Source organism: Mesoplodon densirostris, chromosome 11, assembly GCF_025265405.1.
Source record: "Mesoplodon densirostris isolate mMesDen1 chromosome 11, mMesDen1 primary haplotype, whole genome shotgun sequence".
In the NCBI taxonomy this organism is placed as follows: domain Eukaryota; kingdom Metazoa; phylum Chordata; class Mammalia; order Artiodactyla; family Ziphiidae; genus Mesoplodon; species Mesoplodon densirostris.
In genome coordinates, this window is record NC_082671.1 from 46157654 (window position 1) to 46178270 (window position 20617).

At 47.2% G+C, this 20617-nt stretch overlaps 1 protein-coding gene across 1 annotated transcript; it reads right to left on the bottom strand.

Annotated features, from left to right (window-relative positions):
• Positions 1 to 461: 461 nt before the first annotated feature.
• On the bottom strand, positions 462 to 20414 carry COPZ1 (COPI coat complex subunit zeta 1). Its single transcript, XM_060113472.1, has 9 exons — positions 20349 to 20414; positions 8876 to 8944; positions 7505 to 7586; positions 6788 to 6879; positions 5532 to 5587; positions 4148 to 4225; positions 3940 to 3991; positions 2681 to 2719; positions 462 to 1866 (listed from the first exon to the last, which is right to left on the bottom strand). Exons 1-9 carry the CDS (start codon positions 20364 to 20366, stop codon positions 1819 to 1821), a joined length of 534 nt encoding a protein of 177 aa, XP_059969455.1. The 5' UTR covers positions 20367 to 20414; the 3' UTR covers positions 462 to 1818.
• Positions 20415 to 20617: the final 203 nt, after the last annotated feature.

Sequence of the window (20617 nt, forward strand, 5' to 3'; positions counted from 1 at the left end):
TGTCCTGACCTTCTGGAGCAGCACTGGCTCCGATAAATAACCCGCTCAGCGCCATTTCGGAGCGGGAGAGGGAGGTGCAGGGAGGGAGCCGGGGCTGCAGGCGGCCCCCACGCAGGTGCGCGTCTCCAGGTTACTAATGGCTGAGGCGGGAGCAGGCAGCTGGCTTCAGGGGTGGTGGGGGGTGGGGTAGCACTCAGTTCCCTGGGACCCCCACTGAGAAAATACCATCCCTACCCCACCCCTGGCGCCAATTTCCAGGCGAGTGGCCGGGGAGATGCCAAGGAGGCAAAGAGCCCCGTAAATTAGGGATGGGGGGTGGGGGGCAGAATGCTGGGGATTCTCTGAGGTGGGAGGGAAGGAATATTATAAGAGGGGGAGCGGGCGTGGGGGGCGGTGTTTAGAGGAATAGGAGCAGCTGCCAAGAAGAGAGGAAGAGGAATGGAAACATCACACAAAGGCAGTTTGGAAAAAGAAATGTTTTATTCCTCTTTGCGCAGAGCAGTATATGAAGGTGGCCATCATCCTGACTCCGTACATCGCTTACACAAAAATGCCCCCTCCAGGATGCCCAGTTATCTGCCCCACTTGAAGAACTGGCAGTTAGTGGGTGGGGGCAGGACGCTAAGTCTCAGGAAGGTTTCTTGAGACATTTTTGTGGGAAGTTTTGGGTCAAGGGGAGAGATGACCCAACAGTGGGTGTCCCATCCTCCGTCTTCCTGGGGAAAGCCAAATCCCAAAGGTCTTCTGAAGAAAGGCACCTCTCTCAGCGACCTAGGAAAGGGAGGAGCCCAGACCTACTGCCCGGATGTAAGGCTGAGGCAGAGAGAGGACAGGGTTAGCAGAGATCGCAGACCCAAGGCAGAGGAGTGAGGTGCACGTGGGAGAGAGAAGGGGACTCAGAGAGCCCAGAGGCCCAAATAAATTCCACCCTGTCCCCAGTTCTGAGCAGAAACTCTTCTTCCCAAGACTGGAATGGAGTTTTAGATCAGGGACTGGCTTTGCTCCGGAGCACAGACAGGGCAAGCCAGGCAGAGCTCGCACGGGTAGTGAAGGTGGAAAGTTAAGGTATCAGACCGAGAGACAGACACTCCCACACCGGACACTCACAGACCACAGCAGTTTTGAAGCTATAAGCCAGGATCAGGGTAAAAATTGCAGCTGTGTCTGAAATACAGAATTTTATAAGCCCTGTCCAATAAAATTTAAATCACTGCTCCTTCCACTCTGTCCCCTGACTATGAGCTGTTCCCAGTCTTTTTTCCAAGGCTGGGGGCCTGGGCAGTAAGAAGGAATGGGAGAAAATACCGAGTCCAGCAAGTGGGGCTGTGGCTGAGACTTCATAATGCCTCTCCCCACCCGCACTCCTTCTATAGAAAAGAATTCTCTCTCCCCCCTTGCTGGACATATGGACTGTTGGGATGAAGGCCGGGTAAAGGCAAAGGGAGGAAAACACTCAGCACATTCTTTCTCCTGCTTTGATCTGAAGTGTAGCTGCAGCAAAGGGCACAGAAGTGGAGGAGAAAATATGGGGGATAGGAGAGCATGGGAGCATAATCCAGTCGAGCAAGGAAGAGGGTGCTTCCCCTGCCCTGTGTCCAAATCTGCTGAGAGCTTTACTCCCAGGACTGCAAAAAAGAGTGAGAAGGAACGGGAAGCGTATATGGGTTTGCGAGGGGGCAACCACAGACAGGATGGAGATTTAAGGATCCCTGTTATCCCCGAGATGACCCTGAGAGCATCAGCTGGGGGGCTGGGTGAGAAGTCACAGCAGACATGTGGATTTTTTGAGGGGGTGAGGAGCCAGGAACAGTGGGGTCTTCACCGAAGGAGTGACCACTTGATCTGTTCTTTGGCTGACTGCAGCACCTGCAGGGACAAGGGTGGCATTGAGGGGCTTGCTGGGGGGTGGGGGTGGGGGGACGGGGCTCTCCTTCCCCTCACTTGCCTTCCCTGTCCTTAGAAGACTGGCAAATAGAAAATCCCCAAGGGTAGAGGGATGGGAAGAAGCTCTCTAAGGCCCTAGAGGACTATCAGTTTGGGAAATTCCAAAAAAATTCAAGTCCACTGGGGGGATGAAGAGAGAAGAGGTATACCTGGGAGGAAAGAAAAAAAACTGGGGGTTACCGGACATATGTTGAAGCGGGGTGGCGGGGGGAGAGTTTTACCACATCCAGATGGACTTCTTGGTAAGAATTCCAAGTGGGTAGAAAACAGAATCCCTCCCTGGCCCCCCTCCGCATCAGGTAGACAATCTCTGCAAAGTAGCAAGATCGATCTGCAAAACCTGCATATTCTAGAAGGTGCATTTCCAGCTTAGCCCTCATTTGAATAATAAAAGAAAGACAGAGAGTGTGTGTGTGTGCACGCACACAGATCATCTGCTTAAGGCAAGCCTCTGCTGGGGAATAAATCACTGAATGAGGCATCAGGAAGGGAGAGTTTGAAGGGTACAGAGCAAGGCTGACAGCCTACTGCTCATAGGAAACGGATAGGAGTTGGAGTGGGGTAGGGAGCGGCGGGCTATATGAGCCCCAGTTTTCTGGACTAGGAGGGAGCCCAAGAAGCTGTGTCTTCAGTCTCTAGCCTCCTGAATTCAGGCTTGGTGGGTTGGGGTGGAATACTGTGCTAGCCTCTTTAGTGACCCAGTCCATCTGGAGAGGACAAAGGAAGAAAGTCATACCTGAGACACGGTCTGCTCCGTAAGGGGGACATCTTCTCCCTACGGCACAGAGAGACAAGCATTCAGCGTGGAAGAAAGCTGGAGTAAGACCTGACTGAGGTGGGACAGTGGAGAAGGAAGAGGCGGTCCTTTAAACTGAAGCAAAGGGCACGTGCCCTAACCTTCTCAGTCCCTCCTAGGGACTAGTTAGTACAGCCACAGTTTTACGTGGCCAGAGGGACTGCTGAACAAAAAAGGGTCATTTCATCCATCTTCTGTTTTAAGGCAAGAGGACTTCTTAAAAGATTTATTCCATTCCAGGTAATTGGCAGGTTATCTGACCCTCAAGTTGGGGATGGGAGACCAGATTCCCTAGTCAGAGAAGACCTTCCCCGAATATAAATATCACGAGGGAGAGGATAAGGGGGAGCCCAGGGTAGTTTAATGGATCCCGCAAGGCCTGATGGGTAACGACAGCATGTTAATTTGAAGAAATAAACTGCTGCAACAGCAGCCTGAGAAGGGGAAGGAGGGAGTTGGTGAAGGCGGGGCCGGGGTGGGGGGACCTTCTCTCTTGCCACATAGAGACATATGTTAGAGGAGAAGATTAAACTATGCAAATGGAGCCCACGGCAGTTAAGGGAGAAGATTTCCCATTATCCGGCACTGTCAGCCTTCACTCTGTGGAGGTCAGAGCCGAGACATTCTGTGAATGGAGAGACTGGCTTTGCTCAGGCATCTCTACACCCCTACGATTTGCTGGCAGGCTCTCTCTGCACCCAGCAGACTTGGAGCTTTCTCTGGTTAACTCAGAGGCCTCTTTCTGCTATCACTAGCACCAAAGAGGACAGAGGTTCTGGCAAATAAGTACTTCCTGATGGAGAGGTGCTGTTCTCAGTCCTAAAAGACTTTAAAAGACAAGGAAGACATTCCTCTGCCTCAGATAACTGGGATTCATCCCCACAGGAAGAAGCAGCCAACCTCAAATTCCTTTATCGTTTCAGAAGCATCAATATTAAAGTTCCCTTTATTTCATCTTTGATTGAATAAGTATGTATTGAATGTCCACTCTGCAGACTGTATGAGATGCTAGGTACCAGGTGAGGGGCAGAAATATATTCCTCCTGCTTCCCTTCTTTGAGACAGTGAGAATTTGAAAGGGAAGGAGACAGTATTCTACAAGTATGTATTCTACAAGGCCCAACCCTTAGATCATTTGGCAGGTCTGGCCCTGGAGGGTGAGCAGATGGGGGATGTAGGGGGGAGATCGTCCTGCTTACCCTTAACGCCACCCGGTGTACCACTTGCTGGGGATCGCTCTCCAGGATCACCCTGAAAAGACAAAGAAGAGATCATTGTTCACTCTGTCCTGAAGAACCAACTTACTGTGGGGAAACTGGTCACTCGGCCCACTTGCCTTCGGACAGGCGCAGTGGCCTCACCCCTCATCCCAGATCCCGGGAGGTCCAGGGAGGTCAGAGCACTCACCCTCCGTCTACGATTTCATCCACGGCCAAGAAGAGCCCCTCCATGTTCTCCAGCAGAGCTCGCTTTTCTACATTTTTCCTGAGTCCCCGAGAGAAGAGAAAACCCAGCCTGAGTGTGAAACGGATCCCAGGACATTGTCTGAGCTGGGGAGCCTAAACTAGACCAATCTGTTGTCTCCACGGACCACACAAAGAAGTAAATAAGCACTTTCTGGCTAACCCATTCTAACCCCCTTCCTACTCTTATTTGCTGAGTAACAATCAGGGATGCCGGGAAAGAGATTCAAAACATACATACAGTCAACTTCTGACTATTCAAGGGCTGATTTCCAGAGCTACTGTTTCTTTCCTGCCTGCCATGGTGCTGCTCACAACACTGCTCATGAACGCTGACATCAGTGGGTGGAAAAGAGGGAACACACAACACACAGAGCTCAAACTCCATCCGGAGGTGGCGGGACGTGAGGAGGGGCTGAGTGCAAACTCTGTTTGCACTCAAGCTCTGATGAGCCTTCCAAGCTTCTCTCTGCTCCCACCACCAGCTCCCCCAGCTCTGCTCAGGCCTTGAAAAGAAGCCCAGCTAGGGGGCTGGGAACTGCCAGGGCCCGGCATCCACCAGCCTCAGATCTGGTGGTTGGTGCATAGAGCCAGTCACATCCGTCAGCTGGACTCTTTCACTAGATCACCAAAATGAAGTCTATTCCATCACCTGGCTAAGAACTAAATCATCCCCTTCCTGAGGAAATCTGAGCCATTCACCCTGCTGATTCTGTGGGGCTGAGAGCGCCTGCTGTTCTGCTCTGTCTGGATGGCTGTCTGTACTGGGTTCACTTGGGAGCCCTGGATGTTTTCAGGAAAAGGATCTTGGATCTCTTCTATTGCCCACCTGCACGGGGAACAGAGGCTGGCGGGGAGGTGGACGGGGAGGAGAGGGTAAAATGCACATTCTTCCTGCTCTCCAGAAGGAAAAACTAAGGGCCGGACGTGAAAAATTGTGAATGCTGCCTCCATTCCCAGGGTGCTGATGTTGCATCTGGGACATTTCCCAATGCTCGCCCTTTCTCTACCTTGAATGTAAAGAATGAAGCCCGGGAAAGCACCTTGAGGGTGCTTGGAACTCTGACAGAGCCACTGGGGGATGCAAGAGTAGACACAGAGGCAAAGATTCTGCTCCCTCCCAGTCCCTTTTCTCAGGAGAATTATTCCACAGGAGTAACACACTCTCCCATCCAGTCCCCCCATCAGTGCAAATTACTCTGAAATAATAAGCCCGACTTCTCAAGGTAAATCAACTCCCCAGAGCCTCTGCTCATCCCCCACAAATCCCTGGACCTGAAGAACAGTGACCGTCTCTTGCAAACAGATGTCAAGAATGGCCTGCTCACCTCAGCATCTGGCTCAATGAGTCGAAGAGGCAATTCAGAACAGCCATGAGCATCAGCTGTTTGGAGACAGAAGCAGCAGAAGGATAAGGTTCAAGGCCCTGAAAGCTGCTACCTGAAAACAAAGCCCTCTAACTCATTAAGCATCAAAAGACACAGGCTTTCACAAAGGACCAACAGCATAAGGTGGAAGTGAGGGTAAAACAGGAAGAGGACCTGTGGCTTCCCACAGAAATAAATTCTGCTTCATGACCCCATAATTTTAGGTCTCTCTTTGACCAGACTGTTCAAACAGAACTTTCCTGTCACAGTCTTCTTCATGTCTTTACCAACTGTATATGTGTTACCCTATGTCTTCAGTAGAAAAATCATTAACCAAGCAATAGCTGAGGTCAGACTGTTGTCAAAAGAGAATGGACTTTGGAGTCAGACAGATCTGGGCTTAAATCCCAGCCGAGCCATTTCTAGATGTGTGACCCTGGGCAAGTTATCAGTTTGAACCACATGAAACTGCCACTTTTGTAGTCCAACAGTGGTCAAATATAAGTAATTTCATATGGTTCCTCAAGGTTTAGTTTCCTCACCTATAAAACAAGGGCACTAGTGCCCAAAACTCATAGAAGTGCTGTAGGGTTTAAATAACAAATGTATTCTACAAAGCACTTACAGCAATAAGAACTCAGGAAGAGTTGGTTCTCTCCAACTTTGACTTTTGCCTCAAATTATTATGTAGGGGCTTATTTTTACCTATCTACTCTCCTAGAAGTTGTGACCTGAGGTAAATAGCTTTTCCTGAGTTTAGGAAGCAGGTTAGGACTACACCCTCAGTCTTCAGAGAGCCACTCAGAACGTATGGCTTCGACGTGACCCACAATGTTGCCTAACTGACCCAAACTCAGTCAGGTGTGGACCCTTCACAGCAGGAGCAAGCATCCCCTGAACCCTGACCCCACCTCAGAAATCCATCTTAAAAACACTATCCAGGGAAGGCCATTGATATTATACGTTAGTATGTATCAAAACATAGACGGTGTGTCCTACACGGACACAGAAATCTGGGAAAGCTTCCATTTTAGGTTGATTCAGTTGCTCAGCCGTGTCTGTGAGGCTGACAGGGATCTCCGACAACTTCGTTAGCCAGTCAGATGCCAGAGGGACACAGGGACGTGGTAGTCCTAGGGCCCAGAACCAGTCACGAGGTCCTGCCGGTGGTTCAGGAAGGGAGAGCAGAGACAGCAAAGAGGGGTGGGGATTCTCACCTCATTTTCATAGGAGCTACCGATCACATAGAAATAGAGATCGATGCTGCTTTTGTATACCACTGTCAGGCCTTCCAAGAGGGCAATTTCACCTGTGGGGGGAACAAAGGTGGAAACAGTGGGTGGCCTGAGACAAAGAAGTAGGAAAGAGGGAGTTACCATGAACTCCCGGTATCCAGCTGTGTGGGGCTGAGGTGAGGCAGGTCTTAATGACCCCCAAAGACTGAAGTGGACCTGCTTTTTCTTTTTGGGTGGTAGCAGAGGGCAGCAAGTGTAAACTTGGGGGCATCTAAGTATCTTCTCCTCTAACTGCTCCTGCCCCCCAGCCACCAGTAGCCTTATTTCCCTCCTTGTATTCGAGACAGGATACTAGTCAATCCTTCGGAGGTGAAAATGCAGAGCGGTCACCTTTACAGACTTCCATTTACCTGCCCTAATGGATGCGGTACAATAAGCAGAGCTGCAGTTAAATTTGTCAAGTGAGGCTCATAAATCCGGGGACTAGACAGGTAGCTAACAGCCAACCTTCTAGCACGGTATTCCCGCGTGAGGTACACTCACCTCCCCATTACATTTCTGAAGAGTTTATTATATGAGGGGAGGAGGAAGAAAGAAAAGAAAGAGGCAGTCATTTTGCCCTTTCTCCGCCGCCCACCGCCGCCCCCTTCCCACTGTGGCTCTCCCACTGCAGGGAGTAGTGAAAGGAAGATGACCTACTGTCGGTCCGGTGGGTCTTGTTGAAAATGTTCTTCTCAAAGGCCTTCTGCTCCTTGACACTGGGGTAGGTGTCGTCATAGTACTGGTCAGAGGGAAAGGAGATGGGTTGGGTCATTAGAGCTGGGAGCCCAGAATGACTAGTGACTGTTTTGCCCTGGATCTTGGATTTCTCTCCTTCAAGGCGTGGGGTGAGGGAGAAATACTGACACGAAGAAGGGAGAACTACAGAGGCAGGGAATGGGCAGTGAGTAATCAGATACAAAACAGGGTTTTTAAGGACCCTGCTACAAGCCACCCCACCTCACCGTTCTCAGACTGTAAGGGCAAGAGGCCTAGAAGCCCTGTGATGAGGCTCTGCCCCATCTGCATTCTAGGGCAGCAACCCTGAGGCCATTCCCAGGCGCCACCCCAGGTCAGGGAGCACTGCTAGAGAACACAAAAGGCACCAGGCCCTCACTGTGTGGAGCTGAGGAATGGGGAAGGGCTGCAAAAACCTCCTCTAAAGAAGGGCAAGCCCTGCCTGTGCTCTCTGATCTTCTGTATCTTAGCTTCCTTTCCAGCAAACTGAAAGAAGTGGGAGGCAAGCTAACACACCGTGGAGCCCACTCCCAAGCTCTCCCTGGCAAGGGGGTGGAGATGCAGGCTGCTAAATCGCTCTGCTCTTTAGGGGCTAATCCGTTGCAGTCAGCTGAAAACCTAAAACAGGCCTGGCATTTAGTAACTGGATAACTGTTTCAAAAGGTGTCCTGCATAGTTACATCCAATTACAGGGAGGAACAGCTGGTGAATTCTAAACTAATCTCTACCTGCTGATTGATTTATGCTATGCTTGCCCGGAGTTAATCCACCAGGGACAGAAAAAACTTCTCCAGGAGGGGGAGAATATGGAGGGAGAGGAGAGGGGTGTCCTTTCTCTTCTCTTTCAATAGATCCAAAGTTAGAAACATCCCACTGGGGAACTCAGGAGGTAACAAGCTTGGTGGTGACTGGAGACCTAGGACTGAAACCCTGGAGCTGCAAGAGAATTCCCGGGAAAAACCCAGATGATGAGGTAGAAGAGAAAGGGACAGGAGTGATGGGCACAGGCAGGCTGCTTCTCACATCTAGACACTGCTTTGTTCAGAAACCAAGGTTCCAAAGCTCTTTCCTGTTCTGATGTTGATGACAAAGTCTAAGGATGGCAAGTAGGGAAGCAGGGCAACTAAGAGACAGGAGCAGTTTAGATTTTATCTGGAGTAGTCAGAGGTAGATGGAAGAATTCTCAAAATTATGTGTGGATGAATGAATATGAGTTAATAGGGCCAGTCCCAAGATCCAAAGCTCAGAAAAAGTCTGTCTTTGCTCCTAAACTAATCTGAAAGGGAATCTCACCTTGGCAAAAAGTCGATCTCCATCATTGTCCAGAATCAGGATGGCTTTGACAGTATACAGGGAGGGTTCCTGAAGAGATATGAACATACCTTCAGTCTTGAAGGCTCTTGCCACCATTAGCAAACCAGATTCCTTCCCCTGGTCCCACTGGGGCTGCAAGGGGATACAGAGGTGCCTCTGTAGGCCCCCTATCCCAACCTGGTTAGAGTCTGACATTTCCCACTGAGAATGACCAAGTGGTAAATGAACTGAATCGAGGGAGGGGACATTTCAACAAAGGACCCAAAGCAGCACCAGAGAAACAATTTCTATGAGCCAGACTCACAGAGCCCTTAATATTTGTTATTTCCAAATATTATGCTACAGTTATTTTCCAAATTACTCTCCCTCCCTGGTCTCCCATGCACAGGTGGGTATGGAATGTGGAATGTAACCAGATTAATTAATAGGCACTGCACGAGGCTATTTGAAAATAGCGTTGACTGCCCTAGTGTACTTGGAAGTTCCTGCAGTCCCGATGCAGTAGCAATGCAGACGTATAAAGAAAGCCTTCCCTAAACCACCCACACACTGAGCAGATGGAAACAAGCACGACGCATGCACGCACACACTCACACACAGACACACCAGTTCTGAATGCAGCCCAGTGAGACATCCATCTTCCAAGACTTCCCCTAGGATCTCAACTCCCCTACTATACCCTGACGACCACCACTTAAGTTGCCAAGACAAAAAGCAATCTGAATTTGTAGTAGTTAAGAAGCAGTAAGAAGAGGCTCCGTCTAAGAAACACTCTGGAGCCTGGAGACAAGGAGCAGGAGTGGAGTGTTCTTTCACAACCAAAAAGCAACCTTTGAGGAAACTGGCTCCATAAAGAAACCAGGGGCCTCCCTGGCAGTCCAGTGGTTAAGACTCCGTGCCTCCACTGCAGGGGGCACGGGTTTGATCCTTGGTCGGGGAACTAAGACTCTGCATGCTGCATGGCACAGCCACAAAAAAAAGAAAAGGAAAAGGAAAAGAAAAAGAAATCAGAGTCTCAGCCTTAACAGTTACACTAAAACTCAAAGCATATCACTTTGCAAAAGCTCATTCACTCCTGCAACTTCCAGGGAACCAGCTAACAGGAAAGGAAGAAGAGGAAGGGAAGGGAGGCCGTGGGATGTGTACGGAAGGTGTTTGCAGGCTCACATTCCTTGACTTTCTCATCAGCGTTACTTACCGTGGATATCCTTCTCCTGTGCTTTGAGACAAGAGTGTTGCTTTGCTACCTCCGTTTCCTGGCCCTACTTAGGAAACCCACAGCCTTCACAGGGCCAAACATATTCTCTGAGCGTATGTTTAACAAAGACCCAAAGGTGATGAGGACAGATTCACTGCCAAGGATCTGCAGCCTCTACAAAGGTAAACTATCCCATAAGGCTCCAGGAGGTTTATGGTTCCATGCAAAGAGCCAACCTTAGCTCAAGAAGTTAAGAATGAGAGTAAAGGCAACCCAGTCTTTTGAGAACAGGGTGATAAAGAATGTAAGCTTTCCCCACTTGGATTCTTGAGGACAGAAATTTTTGTTTCTTTCACTGATTTATTACAAGCGTCCAGAACAATGTCTGACATATACTAAGCTCTCAATATTTATTGAATGATTATGAGAATAAATGAAGTTTGAAAGTAAAGTAGAAATTTATTGATGCAGTAAGGATCTAGGGGATTCTCTTATAATTAGACATCCACGTACAGGTAGATTTTTTGGTGTGGCCATTTTGGGTGATATTACTACCAAGTCATCCTCCTCTGACAGACATTCCTTAAAGATGCCCATGCTACACACATTACTCTCTGGAACACTCTCTCAAACTAAGGGACTCTGTCTAGCAGAAGGACGTCCTCTAGAGTCTCATCTAAAAAGTCACAAATAAAGCAGCTTTCCTAACTCCTAATTCCCCACAGAAAGATCTTCCCATAAAGCAGGCTCAGTTCTACAGCAACTTGGATCCTCGATTCACCAACAGGGAGACAGTCATGGGAATGAGTTTTCTTAATAGAGGAAAACAAGTCCATAAGGAAGGAAATTTAGAAGAAATCATTTTTCCCACAACATTTTCCCTGGCAATCTTTGGCTCTGTTTCACTATCTGCATTCACAGCAACCTTAGAGAGCTTCCCAATGGTTGAAGCCGGGCATTGATCTGGCGCAGGTAACTCGTGCCTGCAGCCACAAAGTCTGGCATCTCTAGAAAGAATGGGATCCCAAAGCAAAGAAAAACCCTTATGGCAAGACTTCCCTGGTGGTGCAGTGGTTAAGAATCTGCCTGCCAATGCAGGGGACATGGGTTCAAGCCCTGGTCCAGGAAGATCCCACATGCCGCGGAGCAACTAAGCCCGTGCGCCACAACTACTGAGCCTGTGCTCCAGAGCCCAGGAGCCACAACTACTGAAGCCCATGCACCTAGAGCCCGTGCTCCACAACAAGAGAAGCCACCGCAATGAGAAGGCCACGCAGCGCAATGAGGAGCAGCCCCTGCTCACCGCAACTACAGAAAGCCTGCGCACAGCAACGAAGACTCAATGCAGCCAAAAAATTAAAAAACAAACAAAAAAGCCCTTATGGCCACCAGCCAACTAGGACAGTCAGACAGTCCTCTGTGGCCAAAAGGGTGAGAGAGTGCCTAAAACAGCCGGCAAAGAGAGAGACAGATTCCTGGGTCCTGCTCCTGGCTCTTTTCACTGGCTTCCTAGAAGACGCAATCAAGGAAACCCCCAAAATAGAAACGTGGATCTTCCTGGGAAGGATAAAATACAGACAAAGGCAGGCAAGGAGAAGACCAGAAGGGACCGTAAGTATGAAAAGGGTAAGATGGCACTAGAGAAAAGGCTGGTCATTTCAAACTTCCAAAGAAATGACCACACTAAATAAAGCTGAGAACTTAGGCAAGAGCTTAAATGCTGCTTTGATTCTCCACTCTGCTACAGCCAGATCTGGCAGCTTCTCCTTTACTTCTCCTGCCACCTCCTGACTGCAGCTGGTTCCACTTCAGCCCGGGGCCTTTACCTCTCAGGAGTGGGGAGGGCCTGGAGTTCCTCTCATATCATAAAACCAGCCAGTTTAAAGGGCCCAGAAGCCATTACTGATAATGTAATTTCATTTTAAGTTTTTTGCAAAGGGCAAGTTTATAAATAACTCCCAGCTCTTGAGAAATGGGCTTCCTGGACAATGGACTAGGCTTGACCTTGTAACACATTAAATGCTGATTATTGAGAAAGACACTACAAGCTTAGGGCCATGTTCAAAGGATTTGAAAAGTCTATTCTTCCCTCCCATTCCCAAATGGGTAGCTGCTAGAAAGCTTTCGAGACAAAGTTCTGTGATGCACTGACTTTCAGAGAGCCACAGCCTGAGTGTATAACAGAACTTCACCTCAAATGCTAATGGTGCCTGGAAATGATGTGCAGGCAGATTGGTTTTTGGGATGGTGGGTGGCTCAGATAGATTATCATGTCCATTTTTATTATCAAGAAAACTAAACTGGACTCCTCAGGAGAGCTGAAACAACACCGAACGAGCAATGAGCCTGCTGCAAACACGTCTTTTATCTCAATCGGGGGCTTCTGAAGCCTGGTGAAAAACATCAACATCTCCCAGCATCCCCTACCCCAGCACACAGAGGACTAGAAGGGAAGAGTCATTCCTCGTGCTGCCCCCTGTGGGCTTTCAGATGACCTGCAGCTTCCTCAGGATTATAGTCATTAGCAAAAATATTAAAGAGGCAGCTTTGGAGAAAAGCTCTCTATTTGTGTGTCTTGTAGGTCAAACTAGGAGAGATGGGCCCTGAAAAAGCACTGAATTAAGTCTATCCACAATGTATATAGTAAGATCATGATACGCCACCAGAAGAGGACTAGGGTAGTGTTTGGAGCAGGTAGACAGGATATTTGAGGCCTATGACTAATTATTTTATTTGACCCTTTGTGGGGGATGGAGGAGGAGGAAGGAGGGAGCCAAGAGGTCTTTGTGGAGTTAGAGGATGCTATCCACAAAGCTGAAAGGACACAAGTAAGAATCTGGTTGATATTCCTAGAAAGTTCTTCATTCCCCACTTGTAAAGAAATCTTTATGGCCATGCCAAAAAGTAGTACCCTGGCTTGGCAATGGGTCTCCATCAACTAGAAACAAGATGCTCTTCCCTCAACCCGAATTATAAAGTAAAACCAAGACAGTAAAAACTAGGAGAAACTTCTAGACACCACTCCCAGCTCCACATGGCTAAGCAGGTATTTTGCTCCCTGATTCTGTGCCAATTTCTTTAAAATGAAAAGCTCCTCTGGGATTGAGGGCTCCAATTTGCCAGCCACAAGCCTGGGGACTTCAGATGAAAAGAAAAGAAGAATTAGGCAAAGGTTTTGCCAAAGAAGGGCAGTTTTCACATACTACCCAGGGGTTTGCTTAGATTCAGGCAGCACAGCTCAGGAAAGAATAAGAGCCACAGGTACCACAGAACATTACCCACCTGACCTGAGACCAAATATTAGTTATTAAGAGGAAACTGAACACAGGTCTTAAGAAAGAAGAACTGCTGGCAGGAAGAGCCACCTCGAAAGAGTCTTCCTATCTGACACAGATACAAACCATGAAAGCACGGTCACCAGAAGTCTGCCACTACAGGAAAAAATGTCTCTAAACTCCTAAAATCCTTTATTATAGTCTGCACCAGCCATTAACTCAAGTTCTACCTTTCTCTGGGACTCAGCTTTCTCATCAGTGAAATGAGAGGCCTGAGCTAGATCAGTTAAGGTTAATAACTTTTCTGAGTTACAGAAGACCCCCTTTGATAAGCTGACGAAATCTATGGACCTTGTTACCAGAAAAAATACACATTCACAAATTTTTATGATTTCAAGGATTTCATAGACCTAGGTTTAGAATTAAATGAGATTCTCTCTGAAGACAAGAAGACGGTGCAGGGAGGGGAGGAAAAAAGGGGGAAATGAGTGATACTTTTGTAAATCACCCCCTCTCCTCTGCCAGGCACCGAATAATGACTTCAATAAGTATGTGTGTGGCCTTCATAAATTAATAAATGATTGAGAAAACTAGCACAGCCAGCAGGGGGAGCTAAGGTCAGCACCACACCCCTCCAGCTTTCAGTATTAAATTTCGCTGCTGTGGGACAGGCAGGACAAAGATAACCAGGCCCCAAGCTCTTCAGGAATGCAAAGTCTCAGGTCCTTTCTTAAAATTCCAAAAGCTTGTCTGCTAGAGAACTTTTTGCCCAGGGGGTCACACAGTCCCTAGCTCTTCAACTATTATGGAAACGAAAGAATTACAGAAATGAGGGACAAAGCGAGGAGCACTGCTGGGAAGAGATGAAGTGAACAAGCAGAAATCACAGTACTCCACACCTGAGGCCTGAGAGCAACATCAGAACTTCCTGCCTGACCAGTTTGATAATCCAAGAGCTCTCATTTAAATATCATGCAGCAAAGGGAAAAATCAAATGGGGCTAGATCTATTTCTGATGAGTCCTTGCTCATGATTTGTATCATAATTTACTCCCCACCCCACCCTCCATCTGCTTCTGAAAACAAAAAGGTAGTCTCTGAAAGACTGAATTGACAGCCTCTGTGTTCATCTTTCAGTCTACTTGCTCCCCCAAATCAACCCCCAAGACAGAACTGCTATCCTCTCCCCTAGTTTCAGCCTCCCTCTAAAACTACACAAATAGTAGAAAAGGAGTTGGAGAAAATTGGTAGACAGAGCTGTCCAGGTCAACTGGCTGTGGATGGGGATATCTGCCTTAATAGTGGGAATATTAAAAAGCCAGGGCTTCCCTGGTGGCGCAGTGGTTGAGAGTCCACCTGCTGATGCAGGGGATACAGGTTCGTGCCCCGGTCCGGGAGGGTCCCACATGCCGCGGAGCGGCTGGGCCCGTGAGCCATGGCCGCTGAGCCTGCGCGTCCGGAGCCTGTGCTCCGCAACAGGAGAGGCCACAGGGGTGAGAGGCCCGCGTATCGCAAAAAAACAAAACAAACAAACAAAACAAAACAAAACAAAGCCAAAAAAGGGGCTTCCCTGGTGGTGCAGTGGTTAAGAATCCGCCTACCAATGCAGAGGACACGGGTTCGAGCCCTGGTCCGGGAAGATCCCACACGCCGCAGAGCAACTAAGCCTGTGCGCCACAATTACTGAGCCTGCACTCTAGAGCTCGTGAGCCACAACTACTGAGCCCATGTGCCACAACTACTGAAGCCCGCACGCCTAGAGCCTGTGCTCTGCAACAAGAGAAGCCACTGCAATGAGAAGCCCGCACACCACAACAAAGAGTAGCCCCTGCTCACCGCAACTAGAGAAAGCCCACAAGCAGCAACAAAGACCCAACACAGCCAAAAAGAAATAAATGTATTAAAAAAAAAAGCCAAAAAAAGGAGATGTAGGCTTCATCTGCAGCATGTAAGACTTAGGTTACACAACAGGAAAGACTTCCTGAAGAGGTGAGGGTAGTCAAACACCAGAAGAGGTGACACAGGCTAGGGAATCTAAGGACAGAACTCCTCTAATAATCTGATCTGAGGAAAAGCCTATTCTGTGCAGAATCAGCAGAGGCAGAATGTGAAAGGGCCCTTGCCAGTACGGATCTCTTATAATGTGCATGGACCCAACCTCCTAATCCAGCTTCATCAGCTGCCCATGGGCACTGTGCCTTCCATCTTCCTAATTACTCTAGCAGAAGTGGGTAGGTAGGCACTAATTCTTTACCCCTGTTCCATCCTTTATTTGCTTCTCTAGCTCCCCTTTCCATAACTAGTTTTCTTGTCAGTATCCTGACTCTAACCAAGTCACGTTGACGGAGTAAAGTAAAAAACAGTAGCAAGTATCTAGCTGAAAAAGACCCTAAATCTGCCACTAGGCTCCCTCAAATATCTGGATAATTGCATTCATCCTCTGCCTCCCAGGGAATACCTGGCTTCTCAAGGGTCTGGCTTTCTTCACATGGAGGCCCCCTCCTCCTCTTTCGACCGTGTGACAGCTCCCCCAGACCTCTGATATAATTTATACCTTGCCGGGGACCAACTCTTTCCCAGCACTGTGGAGGAGAGGGAAAAAATATATATAAATACGTCGGAAATCTATAACGAGGTCTTCTTGGAGGGCAGGACATGGGGAGAGTTAGAAGCAGCGTCAATTGCTCTTTAGGGGTTTTAGTTCAAGCCGAGGTCTGCTTCCAGCAATCAACCATTAAAACAAGCCGGCCAGAGTAACAGCACAGTTTATTCTGATCATTTAATTTGAAGTGTCAATAAATTAAACTTCAATCAATTAAACTAGGTGTGCAATAACCCAGATGGACACCCCGACACCAACATAATCACAATAAAAATTTTTATGGTTGCCAGGGACCTCGCCGGGGGCAGTGCTGGCACTGCTCGCGCCCTAGCTGAGAAATGTATGTCCACAGAGTGCAGGAGCGAGGGGGTCGCTCCTCCTAACGAAATGGGCGGGCCAGGCACCGGCAAGGACGCAGCTGGGAGCGGGGCACGGGGGACTGCCAGGAACGAGACGGGAGTGCTTTGGGGGCTTAATGTAATTGATACCTTTGCCCAGAGCAGGGGGAGGGGGCATTTAGGCCAAGTACCTCCACTGTTAGTGCCAAAAGAATTTAACAAGAGCCCCATTAAGATGATTCAGGAAGCAGAGGCCACAGAGCAGTATCAACCTTTAAGAGTCACTGATGTATTCTTCAGTTTCTTCCTCCATATATACACATACTCTTGTGCACTCTGTATGCCCTGATTTTTGAATGAGGCTTAGAATTCAGGATCTGGTCATTGTTTTAGGACAGAAATTTATTAAGGGGAGAGTAAGAATAAAATTAAGAAGTTTAGTCCAAAAAGCACTGGAAAAGCACTCAGAAAGTGAATCCAGAGAGGATTAGGAAAAATGAAACCTATGAGGAAAGATGTAAGGATCTAGACTGCTAGAGTAATTCAGTTTTGAGGAAAAAAGGGTAAAGAGGGGAAGGAGGAAGGGGATAAGTCATTATCTTTAAGATTCCATAGGTGATTAATGGAGAATGGTGACCTGCAGCGATCCCTCTCTATTCACAACTAAGAGAGAACCAGCAGAAGACAGCAGGAAAGAGGAAGCTGAGTCCAAAGATGCGGGCTGGGGGCATTATTATCAAGCACTGGGAATGGAAGGAGATGAAAAGAGACCCGAGAAAGATCAGACAAATCTGCTTGAAAGGTAGGGCTGGATTACTTAATTCAAGAAAGAAACGTCACCCATTGTAAAGTACCTAAATGAAGGGAACCTATTGGTATTTAGAAATTCCCATAATCAGATCAAATTTCAAATGATGGTTCTTCTTGCCCCCCTCTAGCTTACTTTTCCCTTCTTCTAAACATCCTGTGGCTATGTGCCTCGTAGAGGTGAGGAGACAAGAATATGCTTTGATCAGGTTTCCCCAGAGGGCCAGGCAAACCAGGAAACAGAAATGTGAGAGGAGGAAGCCTAAAGGAATTTTAGAAGGTATGTGCCCTAAGGAGTGGTTTGTTAAATACTATCCAGGCACAGTAAACTCTTTAGCTCAGCAGAGAGCTAAGGTAAAATCCAGGGAATTCGTTATACTTTTCATAACAAAGATGTGACCTAAGAATTAGGGGTTCCCGCTGAGTACACAGAGCAGATGAGATAAAAAGGAACAGTAAGGAAGGGTGATTCTGAACCAGATGAAGCTAAATTTCGTGGGCCAGTATGTGAGGGTAGTGAGAAGAGAAATAAAAATTTAGGAAATACCATCTGATTCTCAACCATAGTTCCTCATCTGAACCACTGAATACTGAAAATTATTTAAATACTGTTTTGTCACTTCTCCCAAGGATAGTACAAAACTAGTGTCACTGTGTAAACAGAGAAGCTGATCCATTACATACAATGATGCCTTAGGGCATTAGGGCTTAATTCTCCCCTGGAACTCCAGTTGAGAAGGGCTGGAATGATGAGAAAGGTACATAAATTCTTAATTGGGGGCCCAAAATATATTGAAAATAGTAAACAGCACACACACACACACACACACACACATGTTGGGAAGGGCTGACACAGAGGAAGGAAAATACTAATTTAATATCCTAAGAACTCTGGTGACCAGCACAAGAACTGATACCTATTGGTACTTTGTCCCCAACAAAAGCTTTATATAACTGATAGTTGAAAGTACAATTTGGCATATTGAAGATGTGGAAAGCCCATGATGAGATAACATCAGAGAGACACTTGGTCTAGGAGGATTAGGAGTCGAAAACTAATCCTAGTCTTGATTGGGCTTCCTTGAGGAAGCCCTTTGCCCTAAACCTTCGTTTCCCCTTACCCCATCGAACAGGTTCCTCATGACAAAGAATCAGCAAGGCTTTTAGAGCAAACTTCAGAGGTACCTGACCAGGTCAGCAAGGATCTGTAAATGCAGCATCTTAGGTATAGAATAAAATGGATATAAGGAAGAAGCAGGTTTAAACAGACTTCGCTGAGGAAGCAGAGACAAGAATTGAGGTAAGAGAGACTTTCACATGTAACTCCCTCAGTTCAGCACTACACACAAATCCCTTGTTAAAAGGGCTCCTCAAGGAATATCGCCCTCACTCCTTTACCTCTAGGCAGGCTCCCTTCTAAACAGATCTAGGGGGCAGTCTAAAAATTTCTTAAACTTCCAAAGAAACTAATTCCCTAGAATTTATCCCAGTCTGTTAACTGGTTAAGAATACTGGTTAATGGCAGGGGAGGGGGGGATGGGGGGGTGGGATGAACTGGGAGATTGGGATTGACATATATACACTAATATGTATGAAATAGATAACTAATAAGCACCTGTTGTATAAAAAAATAAATCAAATAAAATTTAAAAATTAAAAAAATATAATTCACATACCATTTACTCATTTAAAGTGTACAATTCAACTGTATTTAGTATATTCATAGTTATGCAACTCTCACCATAATCTAAGTTTAGAACATTTTTATCACCCCAAGGAAACCCCATACCCACTAGCAATCACTCCCCATCACTCTTCTCCTCCCACTAGCACTAGGCAATTACTAATCTATTTTCTGTCTCTACACATTTGCCTATTCTAGACATTTGATATAAATGAAATCATATACTATGTGGTCTTTTGCAACTGGCTTCTTTCACTTAGCATATGTTTTCAAGGTTATCCATGTTGTAGCGTGTATCAGTGCTTTATTTCTTTTTACTGCCAAATTGTATTCCATGGTATGGATATGCCACATTTTGTTTATCCATTCAGAAGGAGATGGACATTTGAGTTGTTTCCACTGTTTAGCTATTGTGATAAAGCTGCTATAAATATTCACGTGCAAAAGAAAAAATACTGGTTAACTGCTTGGTACAGAAAATGTCTTTAATAAGATTTTAAAGCTTTCTACCTAGACTTAACCAACCCATATCATGGGAAGGAATTATCTGTATCTTTGCCATTTTGAAGGAGGGGAATTGAAACCTGTTATTCTCTTTTACCTGATGAGGATCTGGATGTGTACATGTGAAGAGCTGAAGGGAAAAAAAAAGGCCTAGAGTTCAACTCAGTTAAGGAAGGAGCTGGGAGCTAAACTCCTACACCCACATATATCTATGTTAAAATCCCCAAATTGAAAAGGGGGGGCGCTTTTTTGAGAGACACGCTCTGGTTCAGTTCTAAAGAAGGGGTAATAGTATTTTATTTTTTTGAACAAGAGAAAAGGATCGTATGGACAGGGGAGCGAAAAGGCGCCCTTTAGCCACCAAAATTCTTATATAACCAGAGGAATAGTTGGCATCCCAGATCCTACAGTAAGAATTCCCAAAGTTTAAATGAAGAGAGAAAGGAGAACAGAATAAGGAGTTGAGAATAAGGAAAAATATTCCACAATCCATGCTGACTCTATCAGGTATTCCAGAACTCTGATGGAATACTGATTCCTCATGAGGACAAATCTACATAGAAGGAAGCCGAAGAAGAAAATCGTTTTTTTTGAAGGAATATGACAGGGAATTATCAACGGAGAGTCACACTGTGACAACTTTCAGGAGAAGCCTGTGATGACAAACACCTGCCCTCTATTCTGACAATTTGAGGCGAATTTGGAGTTTTGGGGAAACTCAAATCAGGATATCATCCACAATGATCATAATCAGAGGGAATCTGAAGGACCCAATCCAGTACGCTCATGACCCTATGTGTCCTAAGAACTCCATGTGCTCCCTTCAACTTTCCACTGCCTGCCCTCTCCCCGGCAGAGCTTCCTACTCTAAACCGAGGCTTTAAGCTCCTGCACTAGGCCACACGCTTATTCCAGGGACCGGCAGAACATTCGGACCCCGAAAATTACCCGGAACTCCCCTTTCTACCCCCTCCCACTCAGGCTGAACCCCGACTCCCGGCCCCTCTGGACATCGCAGCACCTCGGCCACCCCTCCAGCTCCTACCAAAATCAGCGCCTCCATCTTGCCCCGCAGCTGGTGCCGACGTGGAGCCGCAGAGACAACGCCGCCGCTGATTGGCCCTAAGTCCTCATTAGATCCCGCCCAGGATGAGGGTTATTGGACTCCCAGGTGTCAGCTATTACTGTATTGACCAATCAGTATACTAGCTTACTTAGCGGAAGCAAGGTGTCCAGCCAGAAGGCGCAGATATTTGATTGTCAGTTTAAACACTCAATAAAACAACAAAACCTCACTAATGAATGGGGCGGGAG

Bases quoted from the DNA above. Each gene is read 5' to 3' on its own strand.
- COPZ1 (XM_060113472.1), bottom strand. The intron at 6,880-7,504 runs GTAGGTCATCTT...TTCCCCCCACAG, and splicing joins CAAGACCCACCGGACCGACA to GTGAAATTGCCCTCTTGGAA. The intron at 1,867-2,680 runs GTATGACTTTCT...TTGTCCCTGCAG, and splicing joins CGGAGCAGACCGTGTCTCAG to GTGCTGCAGTCAGCCAAAGA.